Genomic DNA, 19,386 nt, shown 5'->3' with positions numbered 1-19,386 from the left:
GAGGATGCTTCCTACCTTGGTTTCTGACTCCCAGATCATCCTGTTCTCACAGTGGCCAAAGAGATGCCTATCAGAAGCCCACAAGCAAGACCTGAGCACAATGGCAGTCTCCCCTTCTGTAGTTTCCAGCAACTGGAATTCAGCCTGCAACTGTGGAGACAGAACCTATCCATCATGGCTGGTAGGCATGGATAGTCTTCTCCTCCATGAATTTATCCAATCCTCTTTTCAAACCATTCAAGTCGGTGACCATCCCTGCCTCCTGGGGAAGCAAATCCCATAGTTAAGCTATGCACTGTGTGAAAAAGTCGTTTCCTTTGTCCTGAATCTTCCAACATTTAACTTCATTGCAAGTTCTAACACAGAAAAGGAGGAAAGTCTTTTCTCTAGCCACTTGACACAACGCATGATTTTATACAGGTCTCTTGCTAGCCTTTTCTCTAAACTAAACAGCCCCAGATACTGTAACCTCTTCTCATAGGCAAGTTGCTCCATTCATGCTGGGGAAAAACTTGGTGATGGGTTCACCTCTGTTACAGAGGAGGAACTTCACAGCAATGTAGTTCACAGAATTAAGCTCACTGAGTGCTGATGGTAAGACTCTTAGGCTCTGCACACATTTCCATGCCTCTAGCACCACCTGGCGACCATTTCACTGTGCAAACCTTACCGTCAATAAAATAGATGTGAGAGATGCAAATCCATTTTTAAAAAGAAGTTGGAAAAGGCAGAGTTTGGGTTTCTTTCACAACTGGTTGTAGGCTGAGGTTGATAGGTCAATCTCCCATTCACCCTAATGTCTCAGGCTCCACTGAGTCTGACCTGCATTGACTTGCAGTAACTCTTTTGGGACTCAGGCAGAGGTCGTTCCCAACACTACCTGACCTGAAGATGCCAGTGATTGAACCTGGGATCTTTGGGATGTCAATATTCTTGGAGCATCATGCAGCATAAAAAAACTATATAAAAAACAACATTGAAAACAATCAATATATAACAGAGAAACGTAAAACCATACCAACATCAGATCAATTGTGGCTCAAAACAGAAAACGGAAGAAAGCCTCTCGTCGTTCGGTGGGCCTTAAGGACCATATTTTTCACTCTATAGGACACACATGACCATAGGACACACCTTGTTTTAGAGGGGGAGAACAAGGGAAAAAAATCTCCCCCTCTCTGCACTGTGCCTTAGCTGAAGGGAAAGGAACCTGAAGCCTTACCCTTCAGCGAAAGGAACCTGAAGCCTCTGGAGCACAGCGGGAGCTCCCGCTGCACTCCGGAGGCTTCAGGCGGCTATCTTTGAAGCCTGGAGAGCAAGAGGGGTTGGTGCGCACCGACCCTTCTCGCTCTCCAGGCTTCAGCAGAAGGCAACCCGAAGCTTCCAGAGCGTGGCGGGAGCTCCCACTGTGTTCCGGAGGCTTCAGGCAGCTAACTGGAGAGCGAGTGGGTTCCTTTCACCTTCGGGTTCCTTTCGTAAGACTCTTCTGGCTTCAGTGAAAGGAACCCGAAGCCTCTGGAGCACGGCGGGAGCGCTCCTACTGCGCTTCGGAGGCTTCGTGTTGCTATCGCTGAAGCCAAGGAGCCTGCATTTACTCCATAAGATGCACACACACACATTTCCCCTTAATTTTTGGAGAGGAAAATGTGCATCTTATAGAGCGGAAAATACAGTAAGTACACATAGGATTTCAGTGATAATCCCAATACCACTGGAATTATAATGTAATGGTGGCAGAGTAGGTCGCTGGCACCCAGGGTAGGACAAATGTTATGCCCCCCCCCAGTGGATTATGAAGCTGGAGTGGGGGCATGCATGGGGGGAGGGCACAGACCCCACATTGAGGGTGAATGGATCCCGCCTCCAATAGGCTCCTTGCCAGCTGCCTCCATCCACCTGCCCATTAGACCAATATACCCACTGCCGTGTCTCAACAACCAGGGCTGCATACCTGTCATGGGGGGTGCCAGATTGTGCCCCTCAAAATTGTGTGCCTGGGGCCATGGCCCCCTGTTCCCCCCCCCAACTATGCCTCTGTAAAGCAATATCCCTCCAAGCAAGAGTTCTCCTCTATTCCCCACCCCATCACTTCCCATCAAGGCTCAATTCCCCTTGTAAGGTAATCAGAAAGAAAACACAATGCCCCTGAACTTATACAGAGTGCCTTAGAGTGGCCACAGAGCACTTCAGGCACTGAAAACAGCTCTCTGAACATGTATTGAAATCACCTTTTTTTGTGTCTGCATGGATACTGCAGTAGTTCAACAATTTTAGAATAAAATTAACAACATATTAACACAATACAAACAACTATGCCAACACATAAATCAGCATAAAAACCATCATGAAACGCCACTCCTTCCCCACTTAAGACACTCCCTCCCCATTTAAGACTCCCACACACAATGCTGACAGAGAGAGGAGGTGAAATATTGACATAAGTATTAAATCCTGCTCAGCTCTAATGTCCAAAGTTCCCTGGAGAGACAGATTTGTTCACAAACAACTCTGAGAATTGTAACTCACTGAGAGGAAAAGGGATCACCTAACAATTCTCGGCACCCTCAGCGAACGACAGTTCCCTGGATTCTTGGGAGGAAGCCAAGACTATGACTGCCCTTCAAGCTTGCTCTGTGGGCATAGGGACAATAAATGTGTTTAAGATGCTGCCCCGGGATATTAAAAGTACAGTGGTATCAGTCTTGTATTGCAATTTAGCTTAAGTGAGCACTGCACTTGAACCCACTGCGGATAACTCCACTCTTTTCCCTTTCTCAAATTAAACACCTTGCATGCTAGGATTTGAAATCTTTGCACCACCACCATCTAGCGGCTTCACTAAAGCATAGCAGCTCATATCTGTAAAGAGAAATAAAACAGTTTGTGGCACTGGGTGCTTCCCCTTACCTCAGAAATTGTGGCTGAAAGATACGTGCATTGTATTGCCATTAGCAACAGAGGCTGCTTCTTTAAGGCAATTGCCCCACCAACTGCAGCTTGCCCCCAAGCCAGCCCTGACCTGCCCACCTTCACCTTTGCAACTGGTCCAGACTGCCAACTTTCTCCTCCTTCGTCTGCCATGTTGCCCTTGCAGAACTCAACCATGGAGACGATGGGGACAAAACTAGAATTAACTGGCACAGATTCTACCTACCATTGGACTCCCTGCAGTCCGCTGTACAAGTCCTAACGGTCATGAGCCACCACTGGTTATGAAGGAATGGATGATGGGAAATGTTGCAGACATTCATCCTGGGGAGCTGCTGGAAGTGAGTGTAGCTTATGCTAAACCCAATGGACAAATAGTCTGAGATGATAGAAAGCAACTTTTTACTGAAACAGGAGGGTGCAGATGAGCAAGGGAGAGCTTAATGTTTGACTCACCTGAAACTCTTGTCCCTTAAGTGGTTGTCCCACCTTCAGGTGGTCTGTGGCTCGTGATGAATTAAGAGTCATCTCTTAATTGGTGGGATATTAGAAGCCAACAGGCTGCACTCTTTTTTAATATTCTCCTCAGAAATCAGCTTGAGGTCATTATTCTTTAACACACCTATTTTATTTTAGGCATTTCTTTATGAACAGTTTAATTGTGTGTGTGTTTGCCTATGAGGTGCTTTTCAATGCATAAGTATGTCAGAGGAAGCTGGGTTTTAATTTGATTTCATGGGTCCTAGTGCAGTTGTCAACATTTAGACTGTTTTAAACAATTTGTTTAAATATAGGTAGTTAAGAGTTTATTGGTTATTGAGGGGATTTCTCTCTCACTCTCTCACACACGTCCCACCCTGGAATATTAAGGTTAAGGGTAGGTAATTAATAAACAGTAATAATGGTGGTGATAATTAATAATAAATCTGCATGCTGCACCTTTCGGGAAGGAGCTCGGAGTTCATAAAGGGACATTTAACCCCTTGCAATGGGTATTAAGGAGTGTTGCGAGGTGATCTCTCTCTGTGCCTACTCTCAGTCTAAACAAAGGAGGAGAGGAGAGGAGGGAGGCCAAGAGAAAGGGATGGGTCAGCCTTGTGAAGAGGCATAGGAGTCTAATCTATGAGGACATGACCTCCTGGAGGTGAGTTCCTGAGCTCATTAGGCCTAACACTCTGCCAAGTCTGTGCAGATCCTGTTCTTGCAAATACAGAGTTACCTTCGTTGTGCATTGTGTGATTTACTGCTGGCTCGCTCCTGCCAATTGGACACAACCATAATGGTTTAGTCCAGGGATCACCAACATTTTGGGGCCTGTGGGCACATTATGAATTTTGAGAAGGTGTCATAGGCTGCACTCACAAAAGACATTGTTGTTCAACAAAACCAGTTGTTGTACAAGAAGTTTCTGCTAGCACAACGGTTGCATTATACTCTTTGTTGCACATCCTTTAAACCCTGTCATTTTCTAGTACAAGGGCTCTTGCACTAGTGAACAGAGAACATTGAATATGCCTGCTATTCTGCTAAGTGATTAGTCCAAGGTCACTAAGAGACCTTCATGACTGAGTTGAGATTTGAACTTCAGGAGTTACTGGGCTGTCCGTGGTTAAGCCAACCACCAGGTATTCCAGAGCAAAGATGGGCTACCTGTATTGGACCTTTGAGGTCTCTTCCCATGCTAAATTTCTTTGATGCTGGGTCTCCCCAGTCCTTGTTCAACACTCTAACCACTGCACCACATTGTTTCTCTTTCAACCCACATATCGATGGGACTCTGTGAAAGCAGAATGTGGACAGAAGAATACTGAAGAAACACAAGAGAGATGGTACATTATCTGAACCTGATATGTCAAATCTGCATTCAAATGTACAGCTGCAGTAGCTTTTGGAAGTATGAAGCTCAATGCTGACAATTATGGCAGTGGTTAGTAATACAGTGGTACCTCGGGTTAAGAACTTAATTTGTTCTGGAGGTCTGTTCTTAACCTGAAACTGTTCTTAACCTGAAGTACCACTTTAGCTAATGGGGCCTCCCGCTGCTGCTGCATCGCCGCCATGCAATTTCTCTTCTCATCCTGAAGCAAAGTACTATTTCTGGGTTAGTGGAGTCTGTAACCTGAAGCGTCTGTAACTTGAGGTACCATTGTATCATGGATGTATCTCTGAGCACCAGCAATGGAGATTTCACTGTCCTCCCAAGCCATTTATTTATTTGCTTATTTTAGAGAAAGACCTCTCCCTTTCAGAAAATGTCTTTAATTTATAAAGTCTGTTCCCTGGTGGCTGCAGCATAGTTCACCATTTCTCCCTCTTCCTTCTCTTGCTCCCACAACAATTAAACCATCAACATGAACTTCCCTGTCAATGGAGCTGTCTCCCCACTCTGAGCCAAATAACACTATTGCTTTGATCAGGAGTTCCCAGGACATCAACTTCTTTCCACATGACGATATGCAATTTTAAGCACTACTAAGAGCACATGATTGTTTTATCTTTGGAGCGATAGCGGAATAAGTTACCATTATTAGCCTTGTAAAAGCAAAGATCTAAAAATCAAGGGAACAATCTGCTTGCAACCTGTGTTTGAGTCAGACGTCGTCCTTCCCTTGTCTTGCAGTCCTCTTTCTAAATTCTTGCTTCTTTATTTCTCTTGAATAGCCAGCAGTTGAAGGAAAAAACCAGGCTGGCCAAAGCTCAGAATGAGCTCAGGCTTGAGTGAAAGATCATTCTTAAAGGTTTCTTCAGCTATGTTTGAAGCAAGAGGAAGAACAAATAGCAGGTTCTCTGCGTGGAGAAGTTGCAGAAACTGTCCTAACAGCATCCACATTATAGAAGAAGAGGAAGAGGAAGAGGAGGAGTTTGGATTTGATATCCCACTTTATCGCTACCCGAAGGAGTCTCAAGGCGGCTAACAGTCTCCTTTCCCTTCCCCTCCCACAACAAACACTCTGTGAGGTGAGTGGGGCTGAGAGACTTCAGAGAAGTGTGACTAGCCCAAGGTCACCCAGCAGCTGCATGTGGAGGAGCAGAGACGCGAACCCGGTTCACCAGATTATGAGACTACCACTCTTAACCACTACACCACACTGGCTTTCTTCCCACTTTGATCAATTTTGGCTTTCCTCAAAGAACCCTGTGAGCTGCAGTTCATTTACTATTTATTCATTAATTTAATTAAATTAATGAAATTTATATCCTGTCCTTCCTGCTGAGTGTTGTTAGGAGACCACTGTCTTCCCCTCACATGGCTCCAATTCCTCAGAGTGGTTTAACAAGCATCCCCTCTTCCCATGGAACTCTGTGAATTGGAGCTTTCTGAGGGGGCAGAGGGGGCTGCGAACAAGACAGCACCTTTCACATACTACAATTCTGAAGATTATTTGGAGGAAAGCCAGGGCTAGAGGCGCCACCTTCTCCAGAGGATTGAGGGAGCCCACTCAACATCCTGACATGGCATAGGGGGGCCCTATGAACACTGGGGAGCCGGCAACCTTGGTTAGGTCTGTTTAAAGTGGCTCAACACTGCTTAAAATGTCGGAGATCAAAGAGAGACAGCAGGGATGCATTAAGCAATCACTTACCAAACTGGCAGGTACTCTGATGAATGTGACGTTTCCTCAGCATCACCAAAGCTTGAGATGAAAACGGAGAACTGATTAAAAACCACTCATCCAGAATATAAGCAAGTACCGTATTTTCTGCTATGAAAACAAGAGTACAGCAGCCGTTTGTTCCATTTCCCTATTCTTCCATGGTGTGATGGCCTGGGATTCAGACTCAGAGGCTGAACCTGAGGAATCCCAGCCTGCACAGGAGTCCCCGCCTCCAGAACCAGCTGAGCCGGGGCTGGGGCCTGAGCCTGAAGGGTTCTCACCTGTGCTGGATCCTCAGGTGCAGGCACCAGCTGAGTCTGCTCTGGCCCCTGAGGTGATAGAGGACCTATTGTCTGCAGGTGCTCCACGCTCAGCCCTGTCAGGGGAAGGTGAGGTTGCCTCTGGGTCTGGTAACCCTCCAGCCTCTCCTGAGCTGCAGAGGCTCAGGGCAGAGAGGCGGAGGGAACTAAGTTCCAGGGCCAGGAGAGGCGAGTCACCTGTGGACCGGGGCCGCCTCGGGGCAGATAAAAGCCAGTCAGCCCCAGTCCCAAGTTGTGGGAGCAACATTGTTGCTAGCCTGTTCCTGCCTGCACCCTGCCCTGCTCTTCTGCCAGAGTTCCTGACCTTACCCGACTCCCTGCCTTGAACCCCACCTCGCCTTTGACAGCCAGCCTCTACACCGGACCCTTGACCTCGGACTGGACTTGGACCTCACCTTTTGGTTAGCGCCTGGGACCAGCACACACGGTTGGCTTTCACATTATATTTGGGGTGTCGCACCGTGTAGAAGCTACTTCCGGAAATCTAGCATGATATATTGGAAGTTTGGCACTCGCTTCCGCGTCAATTTGATTCTGGAAATAATTCGTTTGCAGCCCCATTCACTTGGGAAATCGTGGGAGTGGAGAGGAGTGCTCTGCCAGCATACAGTTCTTCCCTATCATTTTCATGGCTGAGTTATTGGGGAATGCCTGTGAGGAAGGGATGGGCAAGTAGCAACACTGTCTACTGAGGACTTTGTCATGCCACACTCACTGAAGTGAAAGACATTGAAGTATGACATGCCAGATCTGAAATTCACTGCATGCTATGATTTAAAAAAGAATTTCATGAAAATGCTCTACAGGTGGTACCTAACAGCTGCAAAACTGGTCAAAATGTATAAATCTAGGGGAAACATTTGTTGGAGCTGCAGGGAGGCGGAAGGTACTATGATCCACATGTGGTGGAACTGCAAAAAAATAATAATCAGGGAATTTTGGGAAACAATATATAATGAACTTAAATAATGTTTAAATGTTCTTTTCCTAAGAAGTCTTAAACCTACTTGCTAGGCATACCAAGCAATGAAATTCCAGAGAAATATAGGGGAAAATTATGTATACAATAGCAGCAGCTAGAATTCAAATCGTAAAGGGATGGAGACTCCACCTCATCCAAATTAGACTGGCAGAACAAAATGTGAGAATACGTAGAATTAGCAAGACTACCAGCAAGACTCTGAGATGACACTGACCAAATATTTAACAGAGAGTGGGACGTACACAGAGTTTATCTAAAAGAACATTGTAAAAATATAAATTCTCTGACAGGCCTGGATTGACTTTCTGCATGAAATAAGAGAACTTTATAAAATTATTATAACTGAAACAACTTAGGAAAGATAAAGATAAGTGTGTAGTTAATAAATGTAACTTAGGAACCACAATGAGGGGACTCGCAGTCATGTGGAAATTAATCATAATTTTGTTACCTATAACAAGTATCAATTTTGGATTGATTTTCCCCCTCTGTTGATTGTTTTGTGTGGTTTTGTTTTTAAAATCAATAAAGCATTTTTTAAAAAAGACACAGACATTGAAGCATGACATGCCAATATATTAGTCAAGAAGCCCGTTCCATAACACAACAGGTAATGCAGAGTGAAAGGAATGCTAGCAAACAACTATTCCCCATGTCTGAATACACCACTCTAGCAGAAGTGGGAGACTTCAGTTCTGTTGATGGTCACGTTCTGGCAGGAGCTGCCTACTGGGAGTGGGCGGAGCCACAGCTGGGAATGGGCGGAGTTAATAGATCCTATGGGCTCCCACCAACCTTCCTAGGCCTCCTCTTGAGGGTCACTCCAAACAAAGAAGCGCCTACCAGTTTAGTTCACATTTTTTAATAACATGGCACAGATTTACATTACACAAGTCTTCGCTCATGAGGGAACATGCTGTGGATTGAATGTCGCTTCAGGGTTTTTTGTATTTTTTGTTTCCTTTTCACATAGGATCTAGAAAGGACTTTATTACATACAGGAGAAACAGCAAAAAGATTTGTATATAACAATTTCTTTACAATACTGAAAGCTATCACTACAGTGCCAGTGTACATCCCCCCCCCATCCCAGGATTTTCTTACGTCTTTTTTTTTTTTGTCTGTTTTGTCTTGTTCTTTATAAAACACTGCACAACATCTGGAGTTCACAAAATCTGAAGTTTACAACTAAAACTTTTTTAGTTGACTACTAAAATAGAATTCTGATCATTAGAAACAGCTGTCTGTAATTAGACTTCTCTTTTTCTTTTTTGTCAAACAGGAAAACAACTTGAGATACCACTTTAATACACTAGAAGACCAATGGAACTATTTTTTTTTTATTCCATACATATATATTTTTTTACAGTCCAGTAGTAGACAAGATATTGTAAGCTTCCTGATAAAGTCATATTCTCTCCAAATTATTTCGAAACAGAACACAACGTAAAAAATAAAACTTATGAAAACAGAGGTTTTCAAAAAGGCTAAAACAATTTCCATTCTTTAAAATTAATATATATTTATCTTTTATCTTGTGATTCCATTGACACTGTGGTTAGAACATGCTGAGCTAATAGCAGAAATTACAACCAAAAATAAAAAATAAAAAATGAAATGAATAAACTAATCCAATAATTGATTGTGCAAGAAAGAAGTATCAACATACAGTGCAATTGTTTCTGAAAAGCCAGTGCAATCCATACAGGCCTACTCAGAAGTGAGTCCCATTGAATTCAATGGGGTGGACTCCCAGGTAAGCATATATACCATTGCAGCCTAAATGTCTTGTTTAATGAAGCAGATTTCTGCTGACCAGGGGAAATGGGAAGAGAGGAAATATGCATCTAACCCAAAACAAGAGGCATGAATGGCTGCCCCCCCTCAGTCCCCACAACACCAATGAAATCCAGAAGAACCAGACATTTCCAAGAGGAGCTGTGTTAAAAATTGTACTGTGCATATCCCTAGAAGTGCCAGGTTCATAACACCCTGCATTTAGAAATAAATTGGATCAATGTTACTGTGGTGCCTATTTATGGCCTGCCACTCTGCAGAATAAGCCCACAAGTTTCCAGAAGTAACAATATATAACAAAAGGAAACAAGAACACATTAGTTCCATTGTTTATTTTCTTTACAGCCTGTTCCTGGGACACTGTTAAAACCAGGGCTTTTTGGGAGGGGGACTCACAGGAACTCAGTTCCGGCACCTCTCAAGTGGGTGCCATTGCTATTCTGAGAGAATGAGGGAGGTGTTCATGGTGAGTTACGGCACCTCTTTTTCTAGAAAAATAGCACTGGTTAAAACCATCACATTTTGGGGAGCAAGGTCCGATGTGGGTGTGCTTTGTCATCACTATAGTCTAGGTGCAGCTAATTTCAGAAAATGGATGGAGTCACCAGGACAAGGCCCAATATCTTGGGGCATCTGAGACATTTCTTTCCTATTCCCTCCGTCTCAACGCTCCTTCAAGTTCAACTGGTGGTGGTTAAGAAGTACCCCCTCCCTTTTTCCAGCAACTCATGAGTTGCTTGGCAATTTAGCACCTTTGGGAAATGGCTTCATCCATCTGGGAGAGGCAGTGGCAGGCAGGGAAGAGCAGGAGGTGATTAGAAACCAGCCAGTGGGATATACAGGTAGTGACTGCTCAGCACCACTCTATGAAGTCAAATGCCTCATTTGCTGAATGGAGTTATGTTAGTCCCAGAGTTCTGGGAACCCTATAGTTGGACCAGAAATTTGAAGGTGACATCAGGGATTGAAGGAGTTGCCCACTGGCCTCAATTAAGAGATCACTGAACATATAGCTGAGCCATAATGTAGCACCCTTACACAAGCAGGCACCATCATTTTTGAGACTTCCCAGGCAAGATACGGAGCTTTAGCAAAAGAGAGAAAACGTAAAACCATGGACAGAAATTTGGTTTTGGCTCTTGGAGACACGAGTTCAGGCCTGGCCTGGCTAAGGATTCATTAAGTTGCTTTGAGCAAGTCCTTGCCTCAGACTCAAGCTCCTGATTTGCAAAATGTGAATCCTAGTAACCCCGGTAGGGCTACAACAAAGAGGACGGACATGATCAAATACTGTACAACACTTTGCAACTGAAAAGCACAAGACAAAAGTGGTAATAAGCAGCAGCAGCTGATACTAAAGTTCTGTTTGCTGAAGTTTGGATGGCTTACTTTGTTCATCAAAAAAGGTGGCAAGCAGGTGAGAAAAGTATGTTCAGGGAAAGTATGACTTCTAAGTGGGTGGTTGAGTTTGTTGACAAGGCTCCTTTGAGTTTAAAAGAGGCTTTTGTGAAAAGCCCTAGAATTCATTGCATAGCTGAAGGGATTTAGCTGTCATATAACAAGAGATATGCTGCAGGCAACTCAGCAGTGGCCTTGCACGCCATTAAAAGTCTGCAAAGAGCACAGTTTAAGAAGTATTAATGTATTATGTTACTTAGCTTTCTTTCTATTTACATATTTACAAAGTAAAGCTTTCATCTTACCCATTTTGCATAAATGACCCATTAACCCATGAAGTAATATGGGGCGCGGGGGGGGGGGGGGAGAGGAAACACCTTGCAGGGAAAAGAAAGATCTAGTTTCCATCATTTTAGCATGGGGGGAGGGGGAGAAAAAAGAGGGAGAACTTTTTTTAGAGCCAAGATACTGACTTGCAGCATCTTACTCCTGCTGGAGGGCGGGGTGGGGGTTCAAAACAATTAGGGGGGGCATAAAGAAAATGCATCAACTTTTTTGTCTAAAGTTTCTGAAAACATATAATATACAACCCAACATCATATCATCATCATTATTTTTTTTAAAAAAAACCAACAAATATATTTGCACAATTGAGTCTATACACTTTTTATACAGTTGGGTCATAACCAAAGTCTAAATTTGTTGAGTAAGAAGATCTGCACTGACATTCCATTTAACAAAATGTCCTCTCCTGGTCTGATTCTGTTTGCCTTATCGTGCTTCTATGTCCTTGAGTGTGTGTGAGGGTGGTCTGTCCCGCATTTCTGACGACAAAGGGGTAGTCCTGCGCGGGGAGCTAGGTCTAGGTCCCAGAGTCGAAATGAGAGGGGGAGGGGCACTTAGAGCCGCCGTCGGGGGGCTTTTATTGAGGATCCCATTCTGAAGTCCTGAGGAAGGGCTGACCCTGGGATAGTGCATGCTTGGAAGTCCTGGGGTGATTAAGCTAGGGTGAGGCAAATGGCCGTCCAGAGCTGCAGGGTGAACAGAGTGAAGCCGTACGTGCTCATAGTCCTCTCTGAGCATGTGCAACCTCTCTCTCTCATCCAGGTGGGCCCCCCTCTCATGCTCACGGCGAGGATCGACCGAAAGTGGGTGGTGATGGTGACTGTAGTCATGTGGCTCTCTGTCCCTGAACGACCTCTCTGCATCATATAACCTCGGTGCAGCAAGACGGTGCAATGGGTCATTCCTCAGGAGAAACTCTCTGCCCAAAGGGTCTCTCCGGTGGATATCCAAGTCTCGGTAAGGATCTCTCAACGGATCCCTCATTGGGTCCCAATGGAAGGAAGGGTAAGGGAATCGTTCGCTGCCTGGAATTGGGCTGATCCCCATAAAAGGTGTCATCATGCGAGTCCTGTCTAGACCGCTGATATTGTTCATGGGATGGATGCCGGTGACACCCACAGACATGGGCATTGACACCAAAGGGCCTGGATGAACATTGGAGTTGGGCATTGGTGGTGGTGGTGGTTCAGACGGCCTGTGTGTCTGTGGAGCTTCAGGTGGGATGTCATGATCCTCCTTCCTTTCCTCCTTCACTTTAACTTCGCTGGATTTCTTCAGACTCTCATACGCAGGCTCATTCTTTTTCTCGGTATCTCGGCTAGAGGTGCTGTTAGGTCTGGTGTTCTCCACAACAGCAGGCCTGGTATAGGGTGACGGTACCCGAGATGATTGCTTAGACTCTTCCAGTGGCCTGTTCTCATGGGTTAGACCTTCTTTGTCTGAAATATAGTTGTCCTTTGCCTTGTGCTCATCAACGTTAACATCCTTTCGAGGTTCGGACTGATCCCTCTCGCGCTCTTTGGGTTTTTCTTTTTCCCGTATCTCTGGGTTCAGGTGGCTCCTTATCTGCTCAGCTGAGCTACGGCCATGTCCAAGGGAGCTCACAGAATGGACAGGTGCAGGAGAAGGATGGCTGGAGTGTCTTTTCTCTATACTCTCCCTAGATGAAGGAAAACACAACAGTTATCTGTTGCAGGATACTAGCAACTAAAGTAGAGGTCTAAACCCAAAGCTTGCAACTCATTGCTCAATAGCATACACCAGGTGTGGAGAACCTTTGGCCCTCCAGGTATTGCTGAACCACAACTTCCATCATCCATGGCCATCAGCCATGCTTGCTAGGGCTGATGGGAGCTGTAGTTCAGCAACATCTGAAGGATCAATTGTCATCACGCCTACCATACACTGAAGTCTCTTTAATTTCAGTAGACTTGACAACTCAGAAGTCCAAATGAGTTACGGTGAGTTAGGATGGCAACACACACTTGTGTCCAGGACGACAACAATATTTTCTATAAGAAGAGCCCTGCTGTGTAAGATTTCTATCTAGTCCAGGATCCTGTTTTCAAAAGTATCCAGCCAGATACTTTCTCACAAGTTCAATTGGCAGGTGTCAACCATCTGACATGTCTCCCAGTAACTAGTTTTCAGTGGGACACTAACTGTGAACATAGAAAGCTGCCTTTCAGCTTAGTCATATGGTGGGTCCATTTAGCCCAGCATTGTCTACACAGTGACTGCAAAAAGCTCTCCAGGCTTTCAGATAGGGTGTCTTTCTCAGTGGAGATGCTGGAGACTGAACTTGAGACCTTCTGCATGCAAAGCAGATGCTCTACAAATGAGTTGTGGTCCATATCTATCTATCATCTATCTATCTATCTATCATCTATCTATCATCTATCTATCTATCTATCTATCTATCTATCTCTCTCTCTCTCTCTCTCTCTCTCATCTATCTATCTATCTATCATCTATCTATCTCTATCTATCTATCTATCTCTATCTATCTATCATCTATCTATCTATCATCTATCTATCTATCTATCTCTCTATCTATCTATCTATCTATCTATCATCATCATCATCTATCTATCATCTATATCATCTATCTATCATCTATCTATCTATCTATCATCTATCTATCTATCTATCTATCTATCTATCTATCTATCATCTATCTATCTATCTATCATCTATCATCTATCTATCTATATCTATCTATCTATCATCTATCTATCTATATCTATCATCTATCTATCTATCATCTATCTATCTATATCTATCTATCTATCAATCATCTATCATCCCCTACCTCTTCCCACCACCCCAGGAGATAATAGATAAAAGTAATTAAACTATAATGGAATTAAAGCAATGCCAAAACAAATCTATTAAAAAGCAGATCGTGTAATTAAAAAAAGCAGTTGGTTCGCTAAAGCCTGAAGGAACAGTCTTCATCTACAACAAGCAGGAGCATGACTCTAGTAAGCCTAGCAGCAGCCACTCAGAAGGCCCTCTCCTGCATCCCTATCAAACATGCCCATGCGAGAGGTGATCATGAGAGAATGGCAGTATCACCACCTGGGCTTGTTATAAGTAGATGGGCAGGCAGGTTGGCTCAGAGCAGACTGAGCTTGTTGGGACAGTGCCCTGTTTGCCCTCTTGGACCAGCCTCCACTGATCCGGAGTTTTCTCGCAGAACCTGCCAATCAAGGGGACCAATACTATGGCTGCAGTTCCGTTCTATGTCTGAAGAGGGCTCTGCAGCCAGTCAGCGTGGCCGATGATTAGGGAACTTCTGAGAAGACCTGGTAGTTGCATAAGTAGGAATGACAAGCCTCTCGGCTCCTTGCCCCGGCGTTGCGCTCAACGATGCTCAGAAAAGTGTTCTTTCATACCTGTCTTTGTCATCTTTACTAAGAGAAGAGTCTCCTTTATCTACATCTCTATCTCGCTCATGAGCTGCAGCAGACGAACTGCGTTCCAGCTCACCTGGCTTGAGCCAGGGCGGAGGGGTCGGGAACGAAGGAGGAGTTCGGTGCAGGCGGTTCCAGGGCTCGTGTGGGTTGCTAAAGCTCTGCATACTGGGGCAATCCTTGTGGCCGAACATAGTGTTGGGCGCTGAAATGGTGAAGGGGGAAAAGAAAAAAAGAAGAAGCAATATGCTCAGTCGATGGTACTTACCAATCAAACCCAACCTTTTTTTTATTTTTACAGCACTCAGAGTTTAAAATGAATACATATATTGGGGAGCTGGAAAAAGGAAAGGAGATTAACAGATAAGCATTAGAATTGGGTAATCCTCACATTCGGAAGGCAACTTGCCATTCAATCTTATTTGTGCATTATGCATCTGTGAAAGAGACTGCCTTTTTGAGGGTGGCACATCAGCTTTGGAATACCCTAACCCGAAAGCAGGTAAGATGGGTACTGGCCCTGTATCCATTCTGGGTGCCTTATTTGCCCAGTATTTGAAATGATACTCCATCATTTTGGCTGGTTGGGTCATTTCAGTCTTCAGATTTCATATTGGGTTGTACCTAATCAGGTTCTACACAGACCCACAGGACTTAATGGACTTGAAGCTAGTCATGTCCATTAATTCCACTGGGACTGGGCAAGTGAATACCATAAATTTTTGCTTTTGTTGGAATTCTCTGACATCTTCACTTACTAGTGGCACAAACACTGGAAACCAAAGATGGCCTCTGATAACTTGGTGCAGTTGGAATATTTGGGGTGTATTCAGAATCACAGAATTGTAGAGTTGGAAGGGACCATGAGGATCATATAGCCCAGCCTCCTAAAGTGCAGGAATCTTTCATCCAACATGGGGCTTGAACCCATGGCCCTGAGTTTAAGAGTCTGATGCTCTACCAGCTGAGCTATCTCAACTAGCTTCTGCTCCACTGAAATGAATGGAGCTAGGTTAGTCATTAATTTCAATGGTTCTGACTTGCAGTGGATACAGCCAAGTCAACTAAGCTTCATTCAGAGTAGATCCAAGTTCGCAATACCCAATATTTTCAATGGGTCTACTCTGAGTTGGATTAACATTGGCTAGAACCCTGCTTTATTTTCAACCACATATACTGTGGCTTTTCTGTTCACAGCAAGCAGCTGACACAACTAGAGAAAACCAAAGGAATAGATACATTAAGAAATAAGCAAGTATAATAGTCATTCATCACAAAAACCTCTGCAGTGGCAGAAAAAAGGACACAAACACAGTAATACAAGGCAGAGGCTCACCAGGACAAAAACAAGAAGGAGAAGGAGATGACAGTGGAAAACTAGGGATAAGATTGGACCAGCCATGACTTCCCCCAAGGAAAACTGAGAATTGTAGTCTATTACGGGTGCTGATAGTTGTTTGGAGACCTCTACCTCTACTCCCTTCATAGAGCTACAATTTTCAGAATGGTTGAAAATCAATCCCTTTTCCTAGGGAACTCTGGGAAACACAGCTCTGTGGGGGGAATAGGAGTCTCCTAACAACTCTCAGCATGCTTAACAGACTAAAGTTCCCATGATTTTTGTGTGTGGGGGGGGACTATGGTTGATTCAAGTGGTATGATGTATAGTGAAGATGGGACCTTGTATAAACCCAAGTCGAGTCTCTTCAGAGTCGAAGGTGAGCCAATTTAACACCTGTTCCATGATTTTGGGTTCTCTCAGCTAGACCACACTGTATCCAAGACCAGTGTAGTCAACCACTTGCTAGAATTTGTTTTCCAACTCAAGGGAGTAGGCCCTGTCGATGGCCTATACTGGAAACAACCCTCTAGGCTCCATCTCACAATTTTCAGAAACATGAAAGCCCATTTTTCAAAAGTTGTGGATTTCTCTGTTGGTTAGCATGGTTTGCAAGCAAATCCCATGGTATAAAAGCCCTTTTAAATATGACCACTTTTTACTTTAGTAGCTTGAGAATGTACCAGAACTTTCCACAATTTACAAAACATTCATAAAAGCAGGAGTGCTATATATGCTATATTACTCGAACCTTTATATTTTGGGGACTGGGGATGTAGGTGAAATTAGACTGGATCAGGCCTGAAAACAAGATATAGCAGCTCACCAGAAATAATGCAAGAGCACCCAAAGTCCACAAATTCTTCTCCAGAATGGGATTGCCCCTTCTTTGAAAAAAAATCACCCTTTGGTATCCTAGGGTTGGCATGCAAAACTGAGTGAGGTGTATATCCTAGATCAGAATAGCTTGACCTCAGTTGTTTTCCTGGGCTACTTCAGCACACTCTACTTGGGGCTGTCCTTGAAGTCAGTGGGTCTACTCTGAGTAGGCCTTGGTTGGACTCAACTGTGCATTTCAGTGTCCGAAAAGAGCCTACCTTGGGTAATGTCTCTTCTGAAAATTCTCTTTATGGTATTCTTTAAATAAATAAACCCAGCCAACCCCTGATAACATTTAGTACAACTCACCATGTGAATTGGGGACTACTGCTTGCAGGACTATTGATAAAGGGATTTCATGGTGGGATGCACATGGTGAGTTCTTTTACATTTTATGACTCTCATGTGTATATCCAGTTTCAGTTATTATTATTATTATATAAGCAATACGACTTGGAATTTCACTACTTCAGACTGCAGGCAAGGCATCATATCAATGAATGTTCCTTGCATACAGAAGGCCAGTATATCAAGTGAAAGGACAACATGCTGGTTTTCTATGTGCAGGGGACTTTTTGTGTATGTGTAGAGGAGCATGCATGCATGTTGAGCCCTCTGCATATAGTCTGAAGTGCTGCAGGAGTGAGGAACCTGTGTCCCTCTATAACGTCTTGGACTCCCAACTCCTACCAGCTCACCCAGCATGGTCAAGAGGGTGGTCAAGGATGCTGGGAGTCCAGTGCTGCCTGCAGGGCCATTAAGATCCTCATACCTGCCCTAGACTCAGGTTCTCCGTACCTGTGAGAACTAGGCCAAGGAAGATGGTTTCAGGAGGCCCAAGGGTTTTGAGAAACAGAGGCAGTCCTCTCTTTTTTGGGGGGACACCAATTAGCCATGGTTTAGCATCCTTGATGATAATGCAAACCAAACACAGCCACAGCTGGGAGAATTTACTCACTAACGGCAGGGTTCCCGAGTCCCCCGAAGGCATTGCCGCTCACGGCTGCAAGGCTGGTGAACGTCGTGGGCCGATTAAATGTCTCTGAAACCAAATGGAAAGAGACTAATGGGAAGGGCGTTACCTATGATGGAGCATTTATGGCTAGATGTGTGTTACAAAGAAAACACGATGATCTATCCCAGGCTTCCTCAACCTCGGCCCTCCAGATGTTTTGAGACTACAATTCCCATCATCCATGACCACTGGTCCTGTTAGCTAGGGATCATGGGAGTTGTAGGCCAAAAACATCTGAAGGGCGAAGGTTGAGGAAGCCTGATCTATCCAATGCTAGCTCAACTCAAGAATAGACCCATTGACATTGATGGACATGGCTAATATAGGTCAATGGGTCTATTCCAAGTAAAATTTAGGTGGATACAGCATTCTTCCCAGGGTCACCCATGGATAATTTGGGTAGGTGATTCCTTTAGGGTGGATGCCCTATTTTCACCCCAGTGCCCTGCCTCATAAGCCCCAATATAAGTGGCCTCTCCCCAGTTCCACCCAATATTGTCTCACAATGCTTATATCCCTTGAGTTCCACTCTGCTTGTTTCCCAAGAGGAACAGCAGATTTTGAAATGTCAGAAGTGGAATACAGTGGTGCCTCGCAAGACGAAATTAATTTGTTCCGCAAGTCTTTTCGTCTTGCGAGTTTTTCGTCTTGCGAAGCACGGTTTCCCATAGGAATGCATTAAAAATCAATTAATGTGTTCCTATGGAAACCGCCTTCAGACCAGGTCCGGGGACAGTCTGTCCCCCGACCTCTTCTGAAGGCCGGCGGGGGGCAAAAGTCTTTGCTCCCCCCCGCCTGCCTTCAAAAGCCGTCCGGGATAGCGGGAAGCGCTTCCCTGCTATCCTGGACTGCTTTTAAAATGCTGGCGGTGGGGAGCAAAGCCTTTCGGCCCCCACCGGCCTTCCTGGACCTCTTCTGAAGGCCGGAGGGGGGGAAAGGCTTTGCTCCCCACCGCTAGCATTTAAAAGAGGTCCCCGGAGATTTCCCTATGGGCTTTCTTCTTGCGAAGCAAGCCCATAGGGAAATTCGTTTTGCGAAGCGCCTCCAAAACGGAAAACCCTTTCGTCTAGCGGGTTTTTCGTCTTGCGAGGTGTTCGTCTTGCGGGGCACCACTGTATGTGTGTGCACTCTCACTAAATAGCAACGGCCTTGTTCTTACATAACGTTAAGCTGCAGTCAGGAATAAACCCTGGGCAGTTTCCAGTACACTCATTCCATTAGCACAAGGATTTACTCTCCCCTCTCCACCTCCACATATATGCTCCCAAAAATCTCTTTTGGCCCTTATTATAGAGCAGGGGGGAGAAGGGGGGAATTCCAGGGATCGTTTAAACCAGGCAAAGGTTCTCCTATTGATTCTACCGGCAAAAC

General features: G+C 44.7%; 1 protein-coding gene across 10 annotated transcripts in view; it reads right to left on the bottom strand.

Annotated features, from left to right (window-relative positions):
* Positions 1 to 8,672: 8,672 nt before the first annotated feature.
* AUTS2 (activator of transcription and developmental regulator AUTS2) overlaps positions 8,673 to 19,386 on the bottom strand; it is a 667,021-nt gene continuing 656,307 nt past the window's right edge. For 8 of the 10 annotated variants that reach the window (XM_081890188.1, XM_081890193.1, XM_081890191.1 and 5 more), the window contains 3 exons: positions 17,959 to 18,042; positions 14,765 to 14,987; positions 8,673 to 13,026 (listed from right to left, as the gene is read on the bottom strand). In XM_081890188.1, the coding sequence (XP_081746314.1) occupies positions 11,793 to 13,026; positions 14,765 to 14,987; positions 17,959 to 18,042 (1,541 nt within the window). In that variant the 3' untranslated portion in view covers positions 8,673 to 11,792. The remainder of the gene's footprint in view (positions 13,027 to 14,764; positions 14,988 to 17,958; positions 18,043 to 19,386) is intronic. The other 2 variants (XM_081890195.1, XM_081890196.1) reach the window with 1 other exon arrangement.

The sequence above is a fragment of the Podarcis melisellensis genome (assembly GCF_964234715.1).
Source record: "Podarcis melisellensis genome assembly, chromosome: 15".
In the NCBI taxonomy this organism is placed as follows: Eukaryota; Metazoa; Chordata; class Lepidosauria; order Squamata; family Lacertidae; genus Podarcis; species Podarcis melisellensis.
Note: the sequence above shows the minus strand (reverse complement) of the source record. Positions and strands in the feature narration are given on the sequence as shown.